The sequence below is a fragment of the Pleurodeles waltl genome, chromosome 3_1 (assembly GCF_031143425.1).
Source record: "Pleurodeles waltl isolate 20211129_DDA chromosome 3_1, aPleWal1.hap1.20221129, whole genome shotgun sequence".
Classification (NCBI taxonomy): domain Eukaryota; kingdom Metazoa; phylum Chordata; class Amphibia; order Caudata; family Salamandridae; genus Pleurodeles; species Pleurodeles waltl.
Window position 1 is genome coordinate 368179576 of NC_090440.1, and position 19385 is coordinate 368198960.

Here is a 19385-nt window from a genome sequence, read left to right on the forward strand (position 1 = left end):
GTAAGTTATCCCTATGATGCTCGGAGGGCAGGGTGCATGTTCCTTGCGGTTGGGTTCCCAGATTTGGTGTGCAAGACTCCACCAGGACTCCTCTGCATTAACTTCTTCTGCTTCTGGCTACCGGAACCACTGCTGGACTTCACAGGAACCAAACAAGCATGCAACCCCAGAGACGACGTCGCCTTGCAACATTGTTTCTCCTGCTCCTTCTAGCAGTTGCAACATTTCCACAGCTGTGCGTCCTCTGGAGTCGTCAAGACTTCAGCAGCATCAAATAAGAAAGAAGGAATCTCCCTTGGAGTGAGGGAGTCACTCCTCTGCATCCACAAGCACCTAAGGCAACGATGACTGGCTGCTGGGATTTTCTGCCATCCGACTCCAGGAAAAAACTCTAACACAGGTGGTGGGCCTGAGTGGTCCCCTTGGTCCTCTCTACCTGCCTGCTGTCCAACTTGGGAGACGGTGGGCCTTTGCCTCTTTTTGCAGGACAGTACCGCTGTGCGCTGTGACTCTTGCTACAAACAACACTTGTTGACTCCTGGTCCAAAAGATCTTCAGGCTCCAAATGCAAGGACAGTCTCTCCTCTGCTGCAACGACATGGGACTCCTCTCCAGGTATTCTGACTGGGCCTCACTGCAACTTACTGTGCCTGCTGCTAGTGTGTTGCCTGTTGGGGGCACTTCTTCTGATGGCTCTTCCGAATACTGAGAGTCAGCCCGGACTCCAAGGGTTGAGTACCCTGAACCCTTCTGGCCCTCTTCTTCTCTGCAAGTCCTCTTCTGCCGGATTTGCATTTGCCAAGGCTTGTTGGTGGTTCTCTTGACCATCTGCAACCTGGTGACCAATGTAGGATATCATCTGCACAACTCCCAACAACCTCCCTGCAGCTCCTGGGCTCCACAGCTGATCTTCATCTTCCCTCGTCAACCTGGATCTTAATCCACAGGAGGGTGGGTAGTGGCTCCTGCCCCATCTGGACACTCCTGCTTAGACTGGACTCTGTCCCTATCTATTGCAGGTCCTCTTCTTCCAGAATTCACTGTTGGGTTCCACTGGACTGGTCCTGATCTTGCTAAGCAATGTTCCTTTTCCAAGTCCCCTTGTTAGTCATTGGGAAGACCATGTAACTTACCTCTGCTCTCCTGGTCGCTGGGGGTCATCTACCTACTCACCTCTTGGGGTCCCAAGTTCTCCCAGCTCTCTCCTAACTATTCCAAATCTTTGGGTGGGAGGCCTAACTTTGCATTCCACTATTTTAGTATATGGTTTGCCCCTTCATAGGGCCCTAGATGTTTTGTGCTAGTGCTTGTTGTTTCTCTATGCTAATTTCTAATACTTACTGTGTATATGTAGTGTGCACGTACCTCCAGTTGGGGGACTGTCTATGAGTAGTAAAGTACCTTTATTTTTGCAACACTGTGTAGATCCTTATAAATGTGATAAGGTGCTGTTTGACTGATGTGGTATTGCAAGTGCTTTACACTCCTCCTAGATAAGTCTTGTCTGCTCACCACAGCTACGCTGGTATAAGGTGCAAACTCCATAGGTGTTCACCGCACACCAGGCCAGCTTTCTACATTGGTGGTGCAGCAGTGGGATAAGACACTTGCAATTTCCTTACCACTCTGTCACTGGTAACTTTCCACAGGAAAGTCCACCACTAGTCTATAGGGTACACTACACTTGGTAATTCGGATCAGGCCAGCTTCCTACACCAAGGTCCACAGATTCCTGTAAATGTTCATGCTCCAGCATTCTTTATGTTGACCCAGAGCTTTGTTCAGTCCACCAGGTAAAACACTAAGGACAGATCCATAAATGTTAGATTCAGTGACCCCTTTTTCAAAAAAGTATACTTTGCAGTTATCCGATAAACTTTAAGAAATTGTTCCTTGATGCCCAAAAGGTCTTGGAAACCCAGCTTGACTTATGAAATGATACCAGCTCATAATAGCAATGATTTTATTCATATGTGCAGTCTTTCCCTCAGTATCCTATCTAGGAACTTGGCGGATGAACCTAGGAGCAAAATGGGCATACATACAGCAACTTATCTTTTTAGAGAAAGGAATGGTTACTGAATGGTGCCAAGTCTCTAACAACATCAGGGAACTCCAGATTATCTAAAGAACCTTACTTAGTTAGGTTATGTAGATCTGTGGTCAAGTTAAATAATTGGAAGTGTCAGGGTTTCCAAGATCATATAATGATACAAAATGGCCCTTGCATATCTACTGTGGTATAGCCATGTCCAGTGCGGTTTCCAGGCAACTGTTCCCTCATCTTCTGCCAGCCAACACATTCCAAATAATCCTCTGATCAAAAGACACAAGCTTCTTAAATCTCGTCCTGAGGTTTCCTATTATATACCCATTTGGGTTCAAGAGCTCTTCTGTACTTACATGCTTATTGTTAATCACCTTCCTGTAGTGCATAATTCTTGTTTAGTTTTATTATATGTAGAATTATACTTTACCACTCATTTGGGCAGCCTTTAACCTGACTGTTTCATCTTAGGCTGCGTTAAAATATGGAGTACACCCATTGTCCTAAGATAACCTCCCTCGAGCCACAGTCATTTCAGAAAAGCAGGCAATACCTTTCAAGGACAATAGCTCCATTTGAACCAGATCAACCTTGACCAAACACAAGTGCTACATTCATTAGACATAACTTGAACCATAGCCTTGATTAGCTTTAAGCTTTTGGTTGAAGTAGTGGCTAGCAGCGACAGATTCAGAGTGGCGATTATGAAGGAAGTTCTATATTTAAACAGTGAAACCAGGATGATTAAGTAGCCCATAATTTACTCTAACCCACAGTTCTGTTGCCATTCCCTCACTCTTCATGGAGGTGTCTTGTGTTTGAATATCTTCCAACTGAAAGTAGGATTATTGAGTTTTAGACTTCAGTTAACTTCAGTGATGATTCCCATGATTGAGAATTAGAATTCTAATTTAGTCTCCATTTTGTCTTTATTAAACATTGTTATATTTATGTGTTCTGTTCACTTTTCTCCTTTTAGTACTGCTCTTGACTTCCAGATACATTTGTATTTCTGTCTACAGCATGAACACAAAGGGCTATGAAGACAATGTGTTTATTTATGTCTGTGTTTATTTGTGTCTATGTGTTCACCTTTGTTGTCTTCACTCTAACGGCAGCTTGGGACATCTCCACTTCATCTGGCTGCACAGTATGGGCATTACTCAACGACAGAAGTACTTTTAAGAGCGGGTGTAAGTAGGGACGCTCGCACAAAAGTTGATCGAACTCCATTACATATGGCAGCTGCAGAAGGTCATGCAAATATAGTGGAAGTGCTTCTGAAGGTAAATTCATTTTTACGTTGTACACCACGTCCTTTAATCATTCTGTTTTCTCTAAGATGTAAGCCATTCCATTTACTGTGACAGCCACTAATGCTGCATAAATTGCATATGTTAAGCATTAGATTTTATTGGAACCTTTTCTGCATATTTTAGAAATATCTTACTATAGGTAATGTAACGTTACAACTTGTTTTTATTCTATATGATAATGTTCAATAATGATATGCAATGGCTGCTTTTTATGAAACTGTAAAAGTAGTTTGTTGAGTTAGCCAATATGCAACTGATTATCACGCTGTAGATTAACTACATACTGTTAACTTCACTCTTCTGATGGATACAACTGCTTGTGGATTCCTTACCGAATTCTCCCTATGCGCCAGCATTCGACTGAAATTTTCTTCCCACCTCTGCACGTCGATGAGGACGTCACAATTGCTCGACTCCCACGCGACTCCGTCTGATGTCATTGAGGCAATAAGAGGTCCTCGCCGTCGTGCTGACGTCCGTTCCCTTTTTTCCGTGCCTTCGAGTAACTGTTTTTCTTCAGGCTCTAAGGAGCAACTGTTGCTTTCATTGATACTTTGTTAAAACATGTCTCCTCCACGGTAATCCGATTTTAAACCGTGTAGGGAATGCGGGGGCTGTATGTTGGTTACAGATCCGCACAATGATTGCTTGTGGTGTCTCAGCTCCGAGTATGATGTGGAGGAGTGCGGTTCATGTCAGCGAATGAACACTAAGGCGCTGAAAAAGAGTGAAGCGAAGCTGTTCTTGGCGAAGCCCAAGAACAAGGAAAAGCTGCGGCATCAGAGATCGTCATCGAAATCTTCGAGGAGCCATAGGAAGCGACACCGACACAAGTCACGACGTCGGTCGAAGCAGGGCCGGTCTCAATCCAAGTCTCCTTCAGCTCTGCGTTGAAAGTCCTGGGACGTCAGCCCGACAGTGATGCCTCAGCCACAGAGCCCTGCGGATTCACCGGCGCCGTCGGTATATGAAGTTGAACCTTGCCAGAGCCCTTACGTCTCGCCGGCTTTCTCAGAGGCAGACCCTTCTCCGGCACCACAAGGATATCCAGCCGACTCAGTATCTTGAGTTCCCGGATCCAGGGGTGGATCCAGCGGCGTTCTTGAACGCGATGTTTAATATCTTCGCCTCCCTGGTTCCTGGCGGTGCACCGGCTGGTCCCTCAGGCCCATTGGCATTTGATTTGGGCGTTTCAGCTCCGTGCAGACAGACGCCTCTCATGCCTTTTTGTCCGATTGGAGGTGCAGGTCTGGCGCCAATGTCATCGCTGAGAAGCCCTGCGACGCCGGTGGCACCTGCGACTCCTGTGGCGCCGTCTGCTTCCCCACGGCTTCAGTCGGCGCCGGTAAAGAGGGCCCTGTCTACGGCGGCGACGGATCCGGTGTCGGGCGAACCTGAAGATCAGTGTCAACCGAGGTCGTAGACGTCGGCTAATTCCTTGTCGACGCCGAGGATAGAGGCCAGGTTGCGTTCGAGGAGAAAGGCCCTAAAACTGTTGGAGGAAGAGGAATAGAGAAGGTAACTCCTGGAAGGAGAGATCGAGGAGCCCCTGGGAGATTTCCAGCGCTTGGACACTTCCCCAGAGTGGGATTTGGCATCTCCTGGGGAGTACACTGAGGAGGCTACCTCGTTTCACTCAGTGGTTAGGAAGGCTGCAGACTTTTTAGATCTCCCGCTGCCTGCTGCTGAGGTAAAGACTAATATCCTCACAGAGGTTTTGCATCCTGCAGCAGTTGCGGCGGAGCCGCTCCTCTCCTTTAATGAGGCCCTTACAGATCCCATCATGGAAGTTTGGAAGAAGCCGGTGTCTTCATCTGCGGTGAATGGAGCTGTGGCCAGAAGATACAGGGGGGCTCCTGGGGATCCAGGTTTCCTATCCAAGCATCCGACTCCGGAGAGTCTGGTGGTGCAGGCCTCGTGTTCTTCACGTACAGCGCCTGGATCCTTCCCTGTGGCCCCGTCGGACAGAGTGCAAAAAGATGAAACAGTCCGCGAAGAAAGCCTTTTCGTCTTGCAGTATGGCCTTGAAGTCGGGCAACGCAACCTGTGTCTTGGGCACGTACATCTAGGTCTGATTTGGCTCAGGACGTGATGGGTCTTCTGGCGGATGTGCAGGCAGCGGCGACTCAGATCATCCAGACAGGACTGGATACTTCCGACTCGGTAGCCAGGGCAGTGGGTACCTCAATAGCGACCAGGAGGCATGCCTGGTTGAGGTAATCTGGTTTTTCAGCTGATGTACAATCGACTCTGTTAGACTTGCCCTTTGATGGGGACAAGCTGTTTGGCACGAAGGCTGACTCTGCCTTGGAACGATTCAAGGAAAGCAGGGCTACCGCTAAGTCGCTGGGCTTGCAGGCTTCTTCCACCACCGCGTTTAGGTCCTTTAGGAGGTTCAGGGGGTTTGGGCGTGGTTCTTCCTTTCGGGTAGACTCCAGCCAGCAGGCCAGCAACCTACTACTATCCCCTATAGGACCTATTGGGGGGGGTTAGGGTTAGGACGAGAGGGGCCACCCAGCAGCACCCTGCCTCTTCTTCCAGAGGGGTGCAACAGGGGAAGCAGCCTTAGTCCTCTATCCATTCCATCCCATTCTTCTCCTGTAGGGGGAAGGCTAATTTGTTTTCTCCGTATGTGGGAGTCGGTCTCTTCAGACTCCTGGGTCATCAACAGTGTGAGGAAAGGGCATGCCCTTCCCTTTCGGGAGTTTCCCCCTTCCATCCCTCCCCGTCCATCCTTCTGTGCGGAAGACCATCTCCTGTTGTTGCAGTAGGAGGTTCTAGTCCTTTTATCAAAAGGTGCAGTGGAGTTGGGGGGAGTTGGTTCCAGAGCAGGAGAGGGGGTCAGGGTTGTTATTCAAGATATTTCCTGATCCCCAAGAAGGATGGTCAGTTGAGACCTATGCTGGACCCGAAGGTTTTGAATTGGTTCCTCAAACAGGAGAAATTAAAGATACTGACACTAGCGCAGGTGCTTTTGGCGTTGAACAAAGGAGATTGGATGGTGTCTGTCGACTTGCAGGATGCTTAGTTTCATAACCCCCTTCTCAAGTCTCACAGGAAGTATCTTCGGTTTAGTTTGCGGTCCTTCCCTTTGGCCTTACTTTCGCACCTCGAGTATTCACGAAGGTGATGGCGGTGGTTGCAGCAAGTCTCAGGAGGAAGGGAATAGCGGTGTTCCCTTACCTGGATGATTGGTTGATCAAAGCCAGTTCTCCGGAGCTCGTGCTGCATCATCTGCGGATGACAACCCAGATGTTGTTCGATCTGGGGTTTTCGGTGAACATGCCCAAATCTCACCTGGAGTCCTCTCAACGCCTCCTGTTCATAGAGGCAATACTGGACACCACATTGAATCAGGCCTTTCCTCCTCCTCAGCGGATTCAGGACATTCAGGTGTTGATTCCAATGTTTCAGAGTGGAGCGGTAGTTCCGGTCCTCAAGGTCCTTTGTCTGCTCGGTCTGTTCACTTCATGCATTCTGTTGGTCACTCATGCACGCTGGCACATGAGGGCTCTCCAGTTGTGCCTCCGCAGGCAGTGGTTTCAACACAAAGGGGATCTCGAGGAGTTGTTAAAGATCTCCAGAGACACTGCAGCGGATCTACGATGGTGGGCAGCGGGCAGCAACCTTTCCCAAGGACGGCCGTTTTCGCTGCCTCCTCCAGTGGCCACGTTGATAACAGATGCTTCCACTTTAGGGTGGGGAGCTCATCTGGGGGACCTGGAGATCAAAGGTCATTGGTCTCCAGTGAAACAGATGTTTTACATCAGTCTGTTGGAATTGCAGGCGATACGTCTCAAGGCCTTCTTCCCCTCCCTTCGCTGTCAGTCGGGCTAGGTCCTGACGGACAACACTACCGCAATGTGGTATATAAACAAGCAAGGAGGAGTAGGGACTCTCTCTGCGGCTCTGGTCCTGGGCTCAGGACCATCAGATTTGTTTGGTAACAAACCATCTGGCCGGGGTTCTGAACGTATGTGCAGACAATCTGTCGGCACTTCTCGGCCGATCACGAATGGCATCTCCATCCAGACCTGATCCTTTACATCTTCTGGATGTGGGGGTTTCCTCAGGTGTACCTGTTTGCCACTCGGGAGAACGCGCACTGCCCATCGTTCTGCAGCCTCCAGTATCCGTGCAAGGAGCGTTGGGGGGCGCGTTTCAGATGTCCTGGTTCGGCCAGTTGCTTTATGCGTTTTCCCCATACCCTTGATCCCTCGGGTTCTGAGGAAGATTGGCCGAGACAGGGCCCAAGTTATCTTGATAGCTCCGGATTGGCCAAGAAGGGTGTGGTATACAGATATTCTCCAACTCTCGCTGTGCCCTCCGCTCTGTCTCCCTCACAGGGCAGACCTCCACTCGCTGTCGCAGGGGCAGGTTCTACACCCCCACCTCTAGAGCCTGCACCTTCATGCCTGGAGATTGAACGGGGCAATCTGAGTTCCTTTTCTCTCCCACCAGAAGTGGTGGATGTTATTTTATCGGCCAGGCGACACTCCACCAAATCTATCTATGCTAGCAGGTGGGCTGAATTTGTGATTTGGTGTGGAGAGAAGCAAATTGATCCCTTACGTGCCCACTTGTCTGCCATTTTATTATTTGCGTTATCCTTGGCACAGGGGGGTTGTGCAGTTGCGACTGTTAAAGGCTACCTGTGGGCACTGTCAGCCTTTCTGTGTCTTCCTAACCAATCCTCTTTATTTAAGTCCCCTATAGTTTTAAGGTTCCTAAGGGGCCTAACTAATAGGTTTCCTCCCACTCCCTTTATTATGCCTCAGTGGGATTTAAATTTAGTGCTAACATTTCTGATGGGTTCGCCGTTTGAACCGATGCATTCATGCCCCTTAAGGTTGTTGGTATTGGAAACTGTTTTTCTGGTTGTCATTACATCTGCTAGGCGGGTGAGTGAACTTCAGGCACTTAGTGTTAAGCCCCCATTCACTTCCTTTTATGTGGACAAGGTGGTGTTGAGGACCAAGGCGGCTTTCTTGCCGAAGGTTGTTACACCCTTTCATGTAGGGCAGTCTATAACACTCTCGTCCTTCCATCCTCCTCCTCATCCATCAAAGGAGGAAGAGAGGCTGCACCGACTGGATCCTAAAAGAGCGTTGAGCTTTTACATCAACAGGACGAAAGAGTTTCAACTGGAGGATCAGCTCTTCGTCGGTTACGTGGGAAAGAGGAAAGGCAGGGCTGTCCACAAGAGAACACTATGCAGGTGGGTCATTCTTTGCATTAAAATCTGTTATTCTTTGGTAAAGAAGGTTCCTCCTGTTGGAATTAGAGCCCATTCCACCAGGGCTAAGTCGGCCTCTTTGGCCTTGGCTAGAGTTGTTCCTGTGGTTGACATCTGTAAGGCCACAACTTGGGTGTCCCTCCACACTTTTGCAAAGCATTATTGCTTGGATTCAGAGGTTAGGAGGGATGGCCATTTTGCACGGTCCGTGCTGCAGGATTTCTTGGTTTGACCATTCAGGCTCCCACCACCGAGTGCGGTACTGCTTTGGGACTCTATTCATTAGGTGAGGAATCCACGGGTAGCTGTATCCATCAGAAGAACAAGTTACTTACCTTCGGTAATGCCTTTTCTGTGGATTCACTAGCTACCTGTGGATTCCTCACGGTCCCACCCGCCTCCCCGTTCCCTGTATGGTCATACCAAGATTTCCTTGGGTGTGCATCTGTATATTGTAGATATATATATATATATATATATATATATATATATATATCGATGCAATTGTAAATTTATATGGGTATATATGTGTGTGTGTGTGTATATATATATATATATATATATATAATGTTTGTGTATGGTTATTTTTAATTGATATTTTGCGGTTGCTTTTGATTAAATGATGATCTTAAATATTTGGTTGATGTATTCATGTCAAATATATGTTGTCGGTTTTCCCCTGTTCGCCTCAAAGGCACGTAAAAAATTGTGAAAACTGACGCCAGCACGACTGCGAGGACGTCTTATTGCCTCAATGATGTCAGATGGCGTTGCATGGGAGTCGGGCATTTGTGACGTCCTCGTCGACGTGCAGAGCTGGGAAGAAAATTGCCGTTGAATGCTGGCGCATTGGGAGAATTCATTAGGTGAGGAATCCACAGGTAGCTAGTGTATCCACCAGAAAAGGCGTTACGGAAGGTAAGTAACTTGTTCTTCCAGTGTGTCAACTTTTCTGCTTAAGTGTACCAGGGTAGGGGAGGTTTTAGACTTCACTGTGAAACTTTTTTTTTTTTTTTTTAAACGTTGTGAATATTAGCAAGGAAAATCTCAAAATCTTCAGAAATCGCAGTAAAGCAACTTATGTTTACATCTCTCAATATTGTATTTAAAAAAAGCAAAAATGTAATTATTTAGAATTCACCTTATTGTTCTTCTGGGGAGAATTCTTCTTCTGGAATTAGAATTTGAATGATCATAAACTGAAAAGCTGTTTTCAGGGACAGGGGTATCCACTAGCTTCATGTGAGTTATTGAGACCTTTTAGTCCATAAGACAGCGTGCCTCACACTCATCTTTGTATGATTCTGTACATCTGTATTTGATTAATACCCCATTGAGGTTTCTGTACTTTTCCATACCTTAATCTTGAAAAATGCCACACAACCATATGTGTATATTGTTTCTCTGCGGTGTTTCCAAGTCTCTGGAATTCTGTTCCTGCCTTATTAAAATGGAAATCATTGTCCTGTTTGCTAATGCCATTGCACCGTTTACAATAATCCGGTAATCCTGGCTCTCTACCAGTCTCAATGTTGTACTGTTGTACCATGCTACCAGTGACTGGACCAGAAGCTATATGCATGCATCATATAGAGCATTGCATTACCTCTAACCAGTTCCCTTTTTTTCCCAAACTGTGTAAATTGAAATCTGATTCAATGGAAATCCACTGTCTTTAGGCCTTTTACATCATTTGATCCTTTCCCTGCATGCTCTTTCTTCTTCAGCTGCTGTAGTCTGTGCCCCCATATTTAGCTTAAAGTTGTAGATGTTGTGTCCCTGGCCTTTCACAGTAGTTTACCCACATAGACACTGCTTCTCTAGTTTGGGGAATAGTCATCTTGTGCACGTTTGCTTTTTGTGGAACAAGGTCTCTCAAAAATATTTTGGTTTGCAATATAAGTAAGAGTGCGTCGATCCTACAGAAAATCATGAATTTCATCAATACAAAGAAAATTCCAGATGTGATTACAGGCGCTTGACCCATGAAGGCAGCCCTGAACACCTTGCTGGTGTTAGAGTGAAGGTGGCCCTGAACACCTTGATGGTTTGCAGCGAGTGTCAGGTTCCAAGCTTTGCCCCAGGAGCATATCAATGGTAACTCCCAAGGGCTCCTTTACTCGTATAAACCACACTAGAACAATTTTCAAGTAGATAAACAAGGACAAGGGGAATGGTATAGAGAAGAGACTGCGGCTGGTCCTGAATAGGGTGTTCTCCTATATTCTTTCTTCTACTGCAGTTCTGTTCTGGTCTTATCCATATCCATCATCATCTTCTGAAGAGTACCTTCATACATACATTTAAATACATACATATATCATTCAGAAATGCCTAAAGAAAAAACTATAATTCTTATCTTCTACACTAGTAATTGGTGATAATACCTCATAAAACACACTCCTACCCGGAAGCCAAGAGACATTAGCCCTTCTTTTAATAGGTATGGGTGTATAGTTAATGGACAGTAATAGTTTTATCAGTTCTGATGTGTAGATTTTATGATGGATATTGCATTTATAGAAATATGCATTGGCATTAAGAACTAGGCTAGCACTAAGTTCACAAATTCGACTTATCATCCTTTGAAAAGATGGAGTTCTCACATCACAGAAGCAAAGACAGTCCAATACTTAGCTAGAAATGGAGCGCCTACACAAACTTTAAGCGTAGACAAGAGCTCGTTGATAACTAGAGGAATTGTCCTTACTTGAGGGATTGATGATACAGGACCACAAGTGTAGACAAGATGTGGTAGAAAACTCAAGAGTCTCCTTCCAATAATGCCTTAAATGAAGACCACAACCAGGACTGAGTCGAAAAAGGAATAGAGCGGGAAGGAAGATTAATGGGAACCAGCGGCTCAGGAATGAGCAGCGGTTTTCCTCAGAGACACTGCTCCCTTTTTTGATACCTTGATAAGCATGGTCAGTTAAAGAATGCATCACAGAAGTCACTCACAAACATCCCTAAATGTCATTTTCACAGGTTATCAAGGTGAAGCTCGGCAGCCATCTTAAAGTCCCTTCTTCATACTTTTCACCATTGTCTGACAACACCATGCCAAATCGTCCACCTGTAAACTCTGTAAAACTCAAGGTACCTTGTCTAGAGGATACCACATTATTTCCTATCAGTGAGGAAATTTGCTCTGGGACCATCTCACATGGAAGTAAACCACCTCCACTCCCTATTAAATTCAAGCCATTCAAATGGAAATTTGTGCAGGAAAAGAACACCTTAATATGGCAAAGTGTAACACCGGAAGAGAAATCTGATTACAAGTCCAGTTAACGTTGAATGAATTTGTGTAAATTGCTGATTAATCACTGTCTCACAATGTGACCATCCCAAAATTAATACAATGGACACGATCACTAAAAGAAATTACTATAAACTAGCACAAAATAGACGAAGTCAGTGTTTGAGGCCAAAAAGGGTAGAAGATAATACATCTGAAAAATAAGCAATTAAGTTGGTGCTGAAAACTGTTCGCTCAGAGGTAACTAGGGACTAGCTAAGCAAGAGGAATGGTGGCATCCTGACTCAATAAGAAGCTTAAATCTTTGTCTAGGAGCAGCACCGATTGGCAGCCAGATCTTGGTCAAATTACAGTGTTGTCTTACAAATTATATAAAATAATTTAATTTTGAAATCACTATTGGAGAAAGGTAAAAGTGGCATTGCTTTGCATTTCTAGAGATAACTCCAAATTACAGCACTCCGTCCAAAACAATAGTACTGTTACTGGCATTTTTTTTTTTGAGTTGGTGCCTTAAGGTGTATAATGCATTATAGTAAGGCTTCACTCTTACAAACTTAAAGCCACCTGGAATACACTCTACTGGACAATAATATTCCTACTATTTTAAAACAATAAATCCAGTATTTAGTGACGGTCTTCTTCGTAATGTCATGATCTTATTTTATTATGAACGGCTTCAGTGTATCTCCCACAAACAATTATTCAGCTAAAGTATTGATTGTATATCATAAATAAAACTTAACTAATTTCGAGGCTGTCTTTGTCAGTAATCATAACATTAAGTTAATTTGTACAAATTAAATAAAAACAAAACTCCTTGTTAACATTTTATCAGTCTTTGCAGCCTGTTTTCACCCCCTTAGGTCTCTGTTATCTTCCAGATGATCCTTATCAAAAGTCATAGGCACTGAGTAGTCCTGCACATGTGCGTAGATCAAGGAGCACTCTTAAAATTGTTCATATATGAATTTTAAACTTTGTGCGTAGTACCTTACATGTATGTCTGCAGCCTAAAGAAGGGCTAAAAACAGCCAGATTACATTGAATTTTCATTTAAAAAAGAAACCAATTTCATAGAAATGTGTCATTAATGAAAAATGACCATGGGAAATCTTTCACAAACCTTTTTTTTTTCTTTGAAGTAAAAGGAGTATGAGACATTCTTAGCCAATAAACATCCATTCATAGGATAGTAAAAAGAGCTGGCATTGTGCCTTTGACCCTCACAGTACCCCTATATCACCTCATGCGTCACAGGTGACATTTAGGGAAGTTCGTGTTTCTGGCTCCTGGTAACAGGATCCTTGGGCACTGAGCTATGCCTTTTTGGCCACAAACACTGGAAAATCTCTCTCAAACTTTTCTTTTGGAAGTGATTTGACATTTTTCAGCACCTAGAGAGCAGTTAGATTTTTTTCTGAATAGAAAATAGTTTATTTTCTTGTCAAGATTGCCTTCACGTTTTTGTGAAGTATCCTTCCTGTGGCACGAAAAAGGATCAGACAGATCCTCTCTCTGTCTGTCTTGTTTGCCTTCCTGATTCTCTTGTGGTCACTTCCAGAAGGTTTCCAAGCATACTTTAAAGGACAGAGAAAAAAATCAGACTACATGGTCTCCAAGAAAGAAGGCAAGTCACTACAGCCGGTTCATCAAGGGGCCTTGGGGTAAGATCAGACTTCTTCCAGAGTGCCCTCCTCTTGCTCCAAGGACTCTTGCAGAGGGAGATCCAGAAAGAAACATCACAATCATCATAATAGGAGACATTCCTGGTCAATGTCGAGAAACATGAAGTCAAGGACAGAACAATTACTGGTGTGCTTGCAGTAGGCTGGTACACTGTTGAAAACTCCATCGGACCACCACCCAATGTCAAAGCATTCTGGGTTTTCATGTCCAAAGCATATGTTGGTGTCAAAATCACTGTTGACAGTCCCCCACCTATCAATGTCGAAGCAGGCATCGACTTTGAGACTAACGACTATGCCACCGTCAACATTGAAGGAAAAATATTTTACATCCACGCACACGTCGCAGTCTTTGCCAACAAAATCAGCACCCACAATTGAATCTAGGCCTCGCTCTACATCAAGGGCCAAATCCCAGTCAACTTTAAGTATTTCTACCTGCTGGCTTCAAAGTTTACAACATAGACATGTTCTTAATACTTTGGACTCTGAGTGTTCTCTAACTTATTCACCATCAAAGGTCACACCAGTAATCCACATCTCAAGTACATCATCTCCTAGAGGGTCTGCTTCTACCCATGTTTCTCAAGGCACGCTTTCTCTTCTCCCTACAACCCCAGCAATGCCCATATGTAGCCCACATATTACAGCTTTGCCACGTAAGTCTCCACAAAGATCTAGGAGTCTACTACGTCACTGCTCCAGACTCTAAAGTGACATCTAGAACCAGATCCAAATCCAGACAATCTAAAATATCAAGCATAAGATCCAGATCTAGGCACAGAAAACTAATGTTAGACCTATCAATGTCAGGGTGGCCTCCCCCCCACCTAACTTTTTGCATGCCTCCCTCCATTTTCTGACCGTGTTTTGATGGCTTTGGGACTCTGTGCACTTTACCACTACTAACCAGTGCTTGTGCTATCTCCCCTAAAACATGGTAACATTAGCTGATGTCCAGTTGGCATATTTAATTTACTTGTAGGTCCCTAATAAAGGGCCCCACGCATACCCAGGGCCTGTAAATTAAATGCTACTAGTGGACCTGAAGCACTGATTGTGCCACAACTTAAGTACCCCCTTAACCATTTTTTCTGGCCTGCCATTGCAGAGCCTGTCTGTGCAGTTTATCCTGCCACTTTGGCCTGGCAAGATAAACCATGTGCCAGGCCTAAACTCTTCCTTTTTATGCATACAAGTCCCCCCTAAGGTAGACCCTATTTGACCCTCAGGGCAGGATGCAATGTTTGTAAAAGGCAGGGCATGTACGTTTAAGTTTTACATGCCTTGGTAGTAAAAATAAAAACGTACTTACAAATTCGTTTTCATTACTGCAAGGCCTTTCTCTCCAATAAGATAACATTGGTGTTACCTTATTACATTTGATAAATGTAATTCCAAATCTGGAAGGGATACGTTTGTCACATTTTTGGTGTCTCTGAACTCATATCTTAAAATCACAACTTATGGTGAAGTCAGGTTTTAAATTGTACTTCAAAGACCCTTCTTTGAAGTCTTCCACCACTTGAGAGGTACAACTGGGTATAAAAACTCGACCCACACCACCAAGATAGTACACTTTTGGACCTGTGGATGCTTTGCCAGGATGGAGGACTGCTATGCTACTATTAAGTACTGCCACCCTGCTGAGCTGCTACTCAGCTGGACTCTTGCTTTGCTGAGCTGACCTGCTGCCCTCTTGCCTGGGAGTGAGAAGGGGTGGACCTGCATCTTTACATCCCAGAACCAAAGTGATTCCAAGGGCTTGCTGGCTTGCCTCCTGTTCTGAAGTCTCAGTGACATCAGTAATTTCCCTTCCATCTCCAAAGAGCACCTACACTTTGCTTGCTGCAAGCTTTGCTCTGCCAAGGGATGCCAATCCAGTCCAAAGCCCTAGGAAGTGAGTATAAAATACTGCATCTTTCAGAATCTGCATATCTACGCTGTTGTGGCAATCAGATGCATCGTCTGCTGTGAGATTGGGATTGACGCATCACCGCTGCTGCAGGGATCAGGCTGGCATATCACCCTCGGAAACTCTACATCACCCCCGGAACCAGTGCATCGCAGCCACTGTGTGGAGAAATACGATGCATCGGCCCTGCAGCGTGGACTAACCCGGAGTGTTGTAGTCGGAACCAGCGCATCACACTTAGAGCCAACATATCACTGCAGTTGCATTGAGAAATTAAATGCACCACCCCAATTGCATGGGCATCATTGCACCTCATGCTGCAACAAGGATTAAGGTGCTGTTGCCCAACCAACCCTGCGTGACTCCTGGAGTAGACCTGCTCTCCGTCGCGGGCGGCCTAAACGCTTGACTTTGTCCCGGTCCAGCCTGACCAGATATCCCAATAAGTGCTTCTTGCTTCTAAGAGCTACTTACATATTTATTCTTTCAAAATTCAGATCTTTACTTATATTTATTGGATTTTTGTAGCTTTGTTCTTGTTTTGCTCATAACAATATAATCTATTTTTCTAACCTGATCTGTAGTCTTTTTGTGTTGTTTTCCCTGCGGTTCTGTTTGAAGTGTTGTACAAATACTTTACACATTGCCTCTTATGTTAAGCCTGACTGCTCTGTGCCCAGCTACCAAAAGGTGAGCTCAGGTTAACTTTTAATGTATATCTGACTCACCCTGACTAGCGTTGTGGTTCCTGCTTCAACAGGGTGCATACCTGTGCTAACCAGAAATCCAATTTCTAACAAAGAAGATCTCTATCTTGGACTACCACTACTTCTCATCAGATAGAGGTTACTCACCCACTCTGACAGATGCACCTCTGGCAAGTGTATCCAGTATATTAGCTTCTTACCTTTAATGGGGTGTTAATAAAAGGAGCAACAATGTTGCTCCTGCCACTACTACACTATCTTCTGTGATTTTTCAGACGTTACATCAGAAACAACTACACAACCATTACTTCCCCTGGTTCCTGGCCTATTAGAATCTGCTATGCAACTATTCCTTATACCTGCATCATTGAAATCTGCCCCATCTCAACTTCCTAGAAATATAAGCCACCTGACCAGGACTCACTGTTCCTCGGATCATACCCTCCTCCAGATTTGGTCATTGTAGCTGCAGCAAGAAGGTTCCACAATGTTGCGCCTTCGTCTCTGTGCCACCAGACCAAGATTGCAGATAAATAGATGCTCTTGGCAAAGAGGTGTGTGGAAAATCAGCATCTACAGTGAAGAATGGCAGTGCTTCCTCTTTGTTGGGAAGGTGTGACAGGTGTCTTTGGGATTTGTTAAAAATAATTATGGAGTAACTTCCAAACAGGACAGGGAAGGTAGCTTGGTGGCGACCCAGGCAAGTGCGGCAGCTGATACATCTGATCTTGCTGCTCATAGCTGTTGTCTTGGGTTCTGTGCACATAGATCAACTTGGCTCAAATTCAGCAGACTCAAACCCCAACACAGCATCAAATTTTAAATTTACCTTTTTCAGGACACTCTTTTTGGGTCTCATGCAGATGAGGAGATGTTCAGAATGAAAACCGAGAGGGACACCTTGAAGGCTGTTGATTGGGAGAAGCGAAAAGAATACAGTAGGAGGTACAGACCCTATGATAGAAGATATTTCTCTCAGAGAGTTCAAACCCCTCATAGGTCTCCCCAACAACACCAGCAGCAGCCATGGCAACAAGAAAACCTTGGCTGAACAATAAGCTGTTACTTCCCCTTCTCCGTTTGTCACTCTGGTAGGGGGAAGTACTGTCAAACATCTAGAAGAGTGAAGCTTAGTAACAACAGACAATTGGTGTTGATATTGTTCAGAATGGATATGCTCTTCAATTCAGGTCCCTGCCTCCTTCAGGTCCACCACCCAGAACACTGGCTATCAGAAATACCTACTGCAAAAAGAATTCAACACTTATGCAGAAGTATGCTGTGGAGGAGGTTCCTTATCACCATAGAGGACTGGTAATTTATTACTGATATTTGTGTGCAGAAGAGGCCCAAAAGAAGAATTTAGACCCATTCTAAACCTAATTATATCCATCCTTGTTACCTTTTATATGACTGTTTAACTTCTGTTATTTAAAATCTATTCTGGTGCAGATTATAGTTGAAGCCATTACATTTAACCTCTGCTATGGATTTAAAATATCTTGTTCTTGTGTTACTTCTGTGTTATCTCCACCTTCTTCTTACATCTACTTTTCTCTTTCTTGAAGACACTTTGTCACAACTTAAATTCCTCAAATAAAGGTTTTTGGCCTGAATGAGGATTGTGAACCCACTGTCCTTTGATTATCTGTACACAATATATGTTGTTCAGACAGGGCATTGTCCCTTGTGGTTGGGAACTGAATCGAGTAAGGTAATCAGACAACTGTCGACATTCATATCCAAGGAGCAAAAATTTAAAATATGTATTGATGTTAGAAAAGTGCAGCTCAGTGGTTAGTAATCTGATCTACATTTCTGCAGTAGACTCAAAGATAATACTTGTATTTAGTAATAGAGCAGTGCTCCTTCTGATTGATAATGGGGGGCGGGGGCTGAACATAATTCAGAAAGTTTAAGTCTGATGTATGCAGTAAAAGAGGTACTATATCAGGGCCCAATCTGGGACTACCACAACTGATGTCTTTCAGCTTATTCTCAATGTAGTTAATATAAATAAAGAAAAATTTTAACGTTTGAGAGGGTGAATAGAGTAAAGGGTCAGAAGTACGATGAAAGGTGTGGAGTGCAATAATAATTTTTTTCTTAAATATATAACTGAAATTGAGGTTATCCGTTTTGACAAAGACCCGGTGATGCTTTACATATTTTAGTATTCAGGTTAGATTCAGTTTCACAATGCACAGTGAATAATAAAGATAGGAAAATTGTTTTGATAAACTAAAGTAAACCCTAAGAAAATTAGGTGATGAAAAAGATAAAACGCTCAATAAATAATGAAATAACACAATTAAAATAAGAATTTGTTAAAGGGATTATACGTATGTAGGAAAGTACCCTCTTTTTGGCATGGTTACCCCCACTTTTTGCCTGCTGTCAGTGTGTTTTGATTGTGTTCACTGGGATCCTGCTAACCAGGACCCCAGTGATTGTGCTCTCTCCCTCTAAATTTGGTCGCTTGGGTCTTTTCACACCCCACAATTGGCATACCGGTGCCCTCATATAAGTTCCTAGTATATGGTACCCGGGGCAAGGGGCACTAGGGGTTCCCCATGGGATGCAGCATGTATTGTGCCACCCACCCGAGCCAGTGCAAAATGTGTCTGCAAGCCTGCCATTGCAGCCTGCGTGAAATGGTGCATGCACTCTTTCACTACAGGTCACTGCACCAGGTCACCCAGAGCTCCGCAAGGTGGCCACTTCATTCTGCCATCTTGAATCCAAGGTGGGCAGAGGCCCCTGGGACAACTGAGTGATCAGGTCAGGCAGGTGATGTCACAGCCCCCACCTGGTAGATGGCCACCCTGCTGGGTGACCAATCCCCCTTCCTGGGCTATTTAGGGTATCCCTTCTGGGTGTGTCTTCAGAATCGACATGCAAGATTCTAGCAGGACTCTTCTGCATAGTTTACTTCACCTTCTGGCCACCGGGACTGCAACTGGACCCTCCAGGAACTAACAATCTGCAACTCCGGCGACAACTCTGCTCTGCAACATTGTTTCTCCGGCTCCTTCCAGCAACTGTAACATTTCCCTAGCTGTGCAGCCTCTGAGGGTGATGAATCTTCAGCCTGCACAAAAAGCAAGTAGGAATCTCCCTTGGAGTGAAGGAGTCACTCCCCCGCATCCGCAGGCACCAACTGCAACGACAAATGGCTGTGTGGATCCTCTCTCCTTCGGAATTGCCTGGATCC

At 44.8% G+C, this 19385-nt stretch overlaps 1 protein-coding gene across 4 annotated transcripts in view; it reads left to right on the forward strand.

Annotated features, from left to right (window-relative positions):
- Window positions 1–19385, forward strand: part of GABPB1 (GA binding protein transcription factor subunit beta 1) — a 368057-nt gene that overhangs the window by 137657 nt on the left and 211015 nt on the right. For all 4 annotated transcript variants that reach the window (XM_069222548.1, XM_069222545.1, XM_069222547.1 and 1 more), the window contains exon 4: window positions 3166–3333. In XM_069222548.1, coding sequence (XP_069078649.1) covers window positions 3166–3333 — 168 coding nt within the window. The remainder of the gene's footprint in view (window positions 1–3165; window positions 3334–19385) is intronic.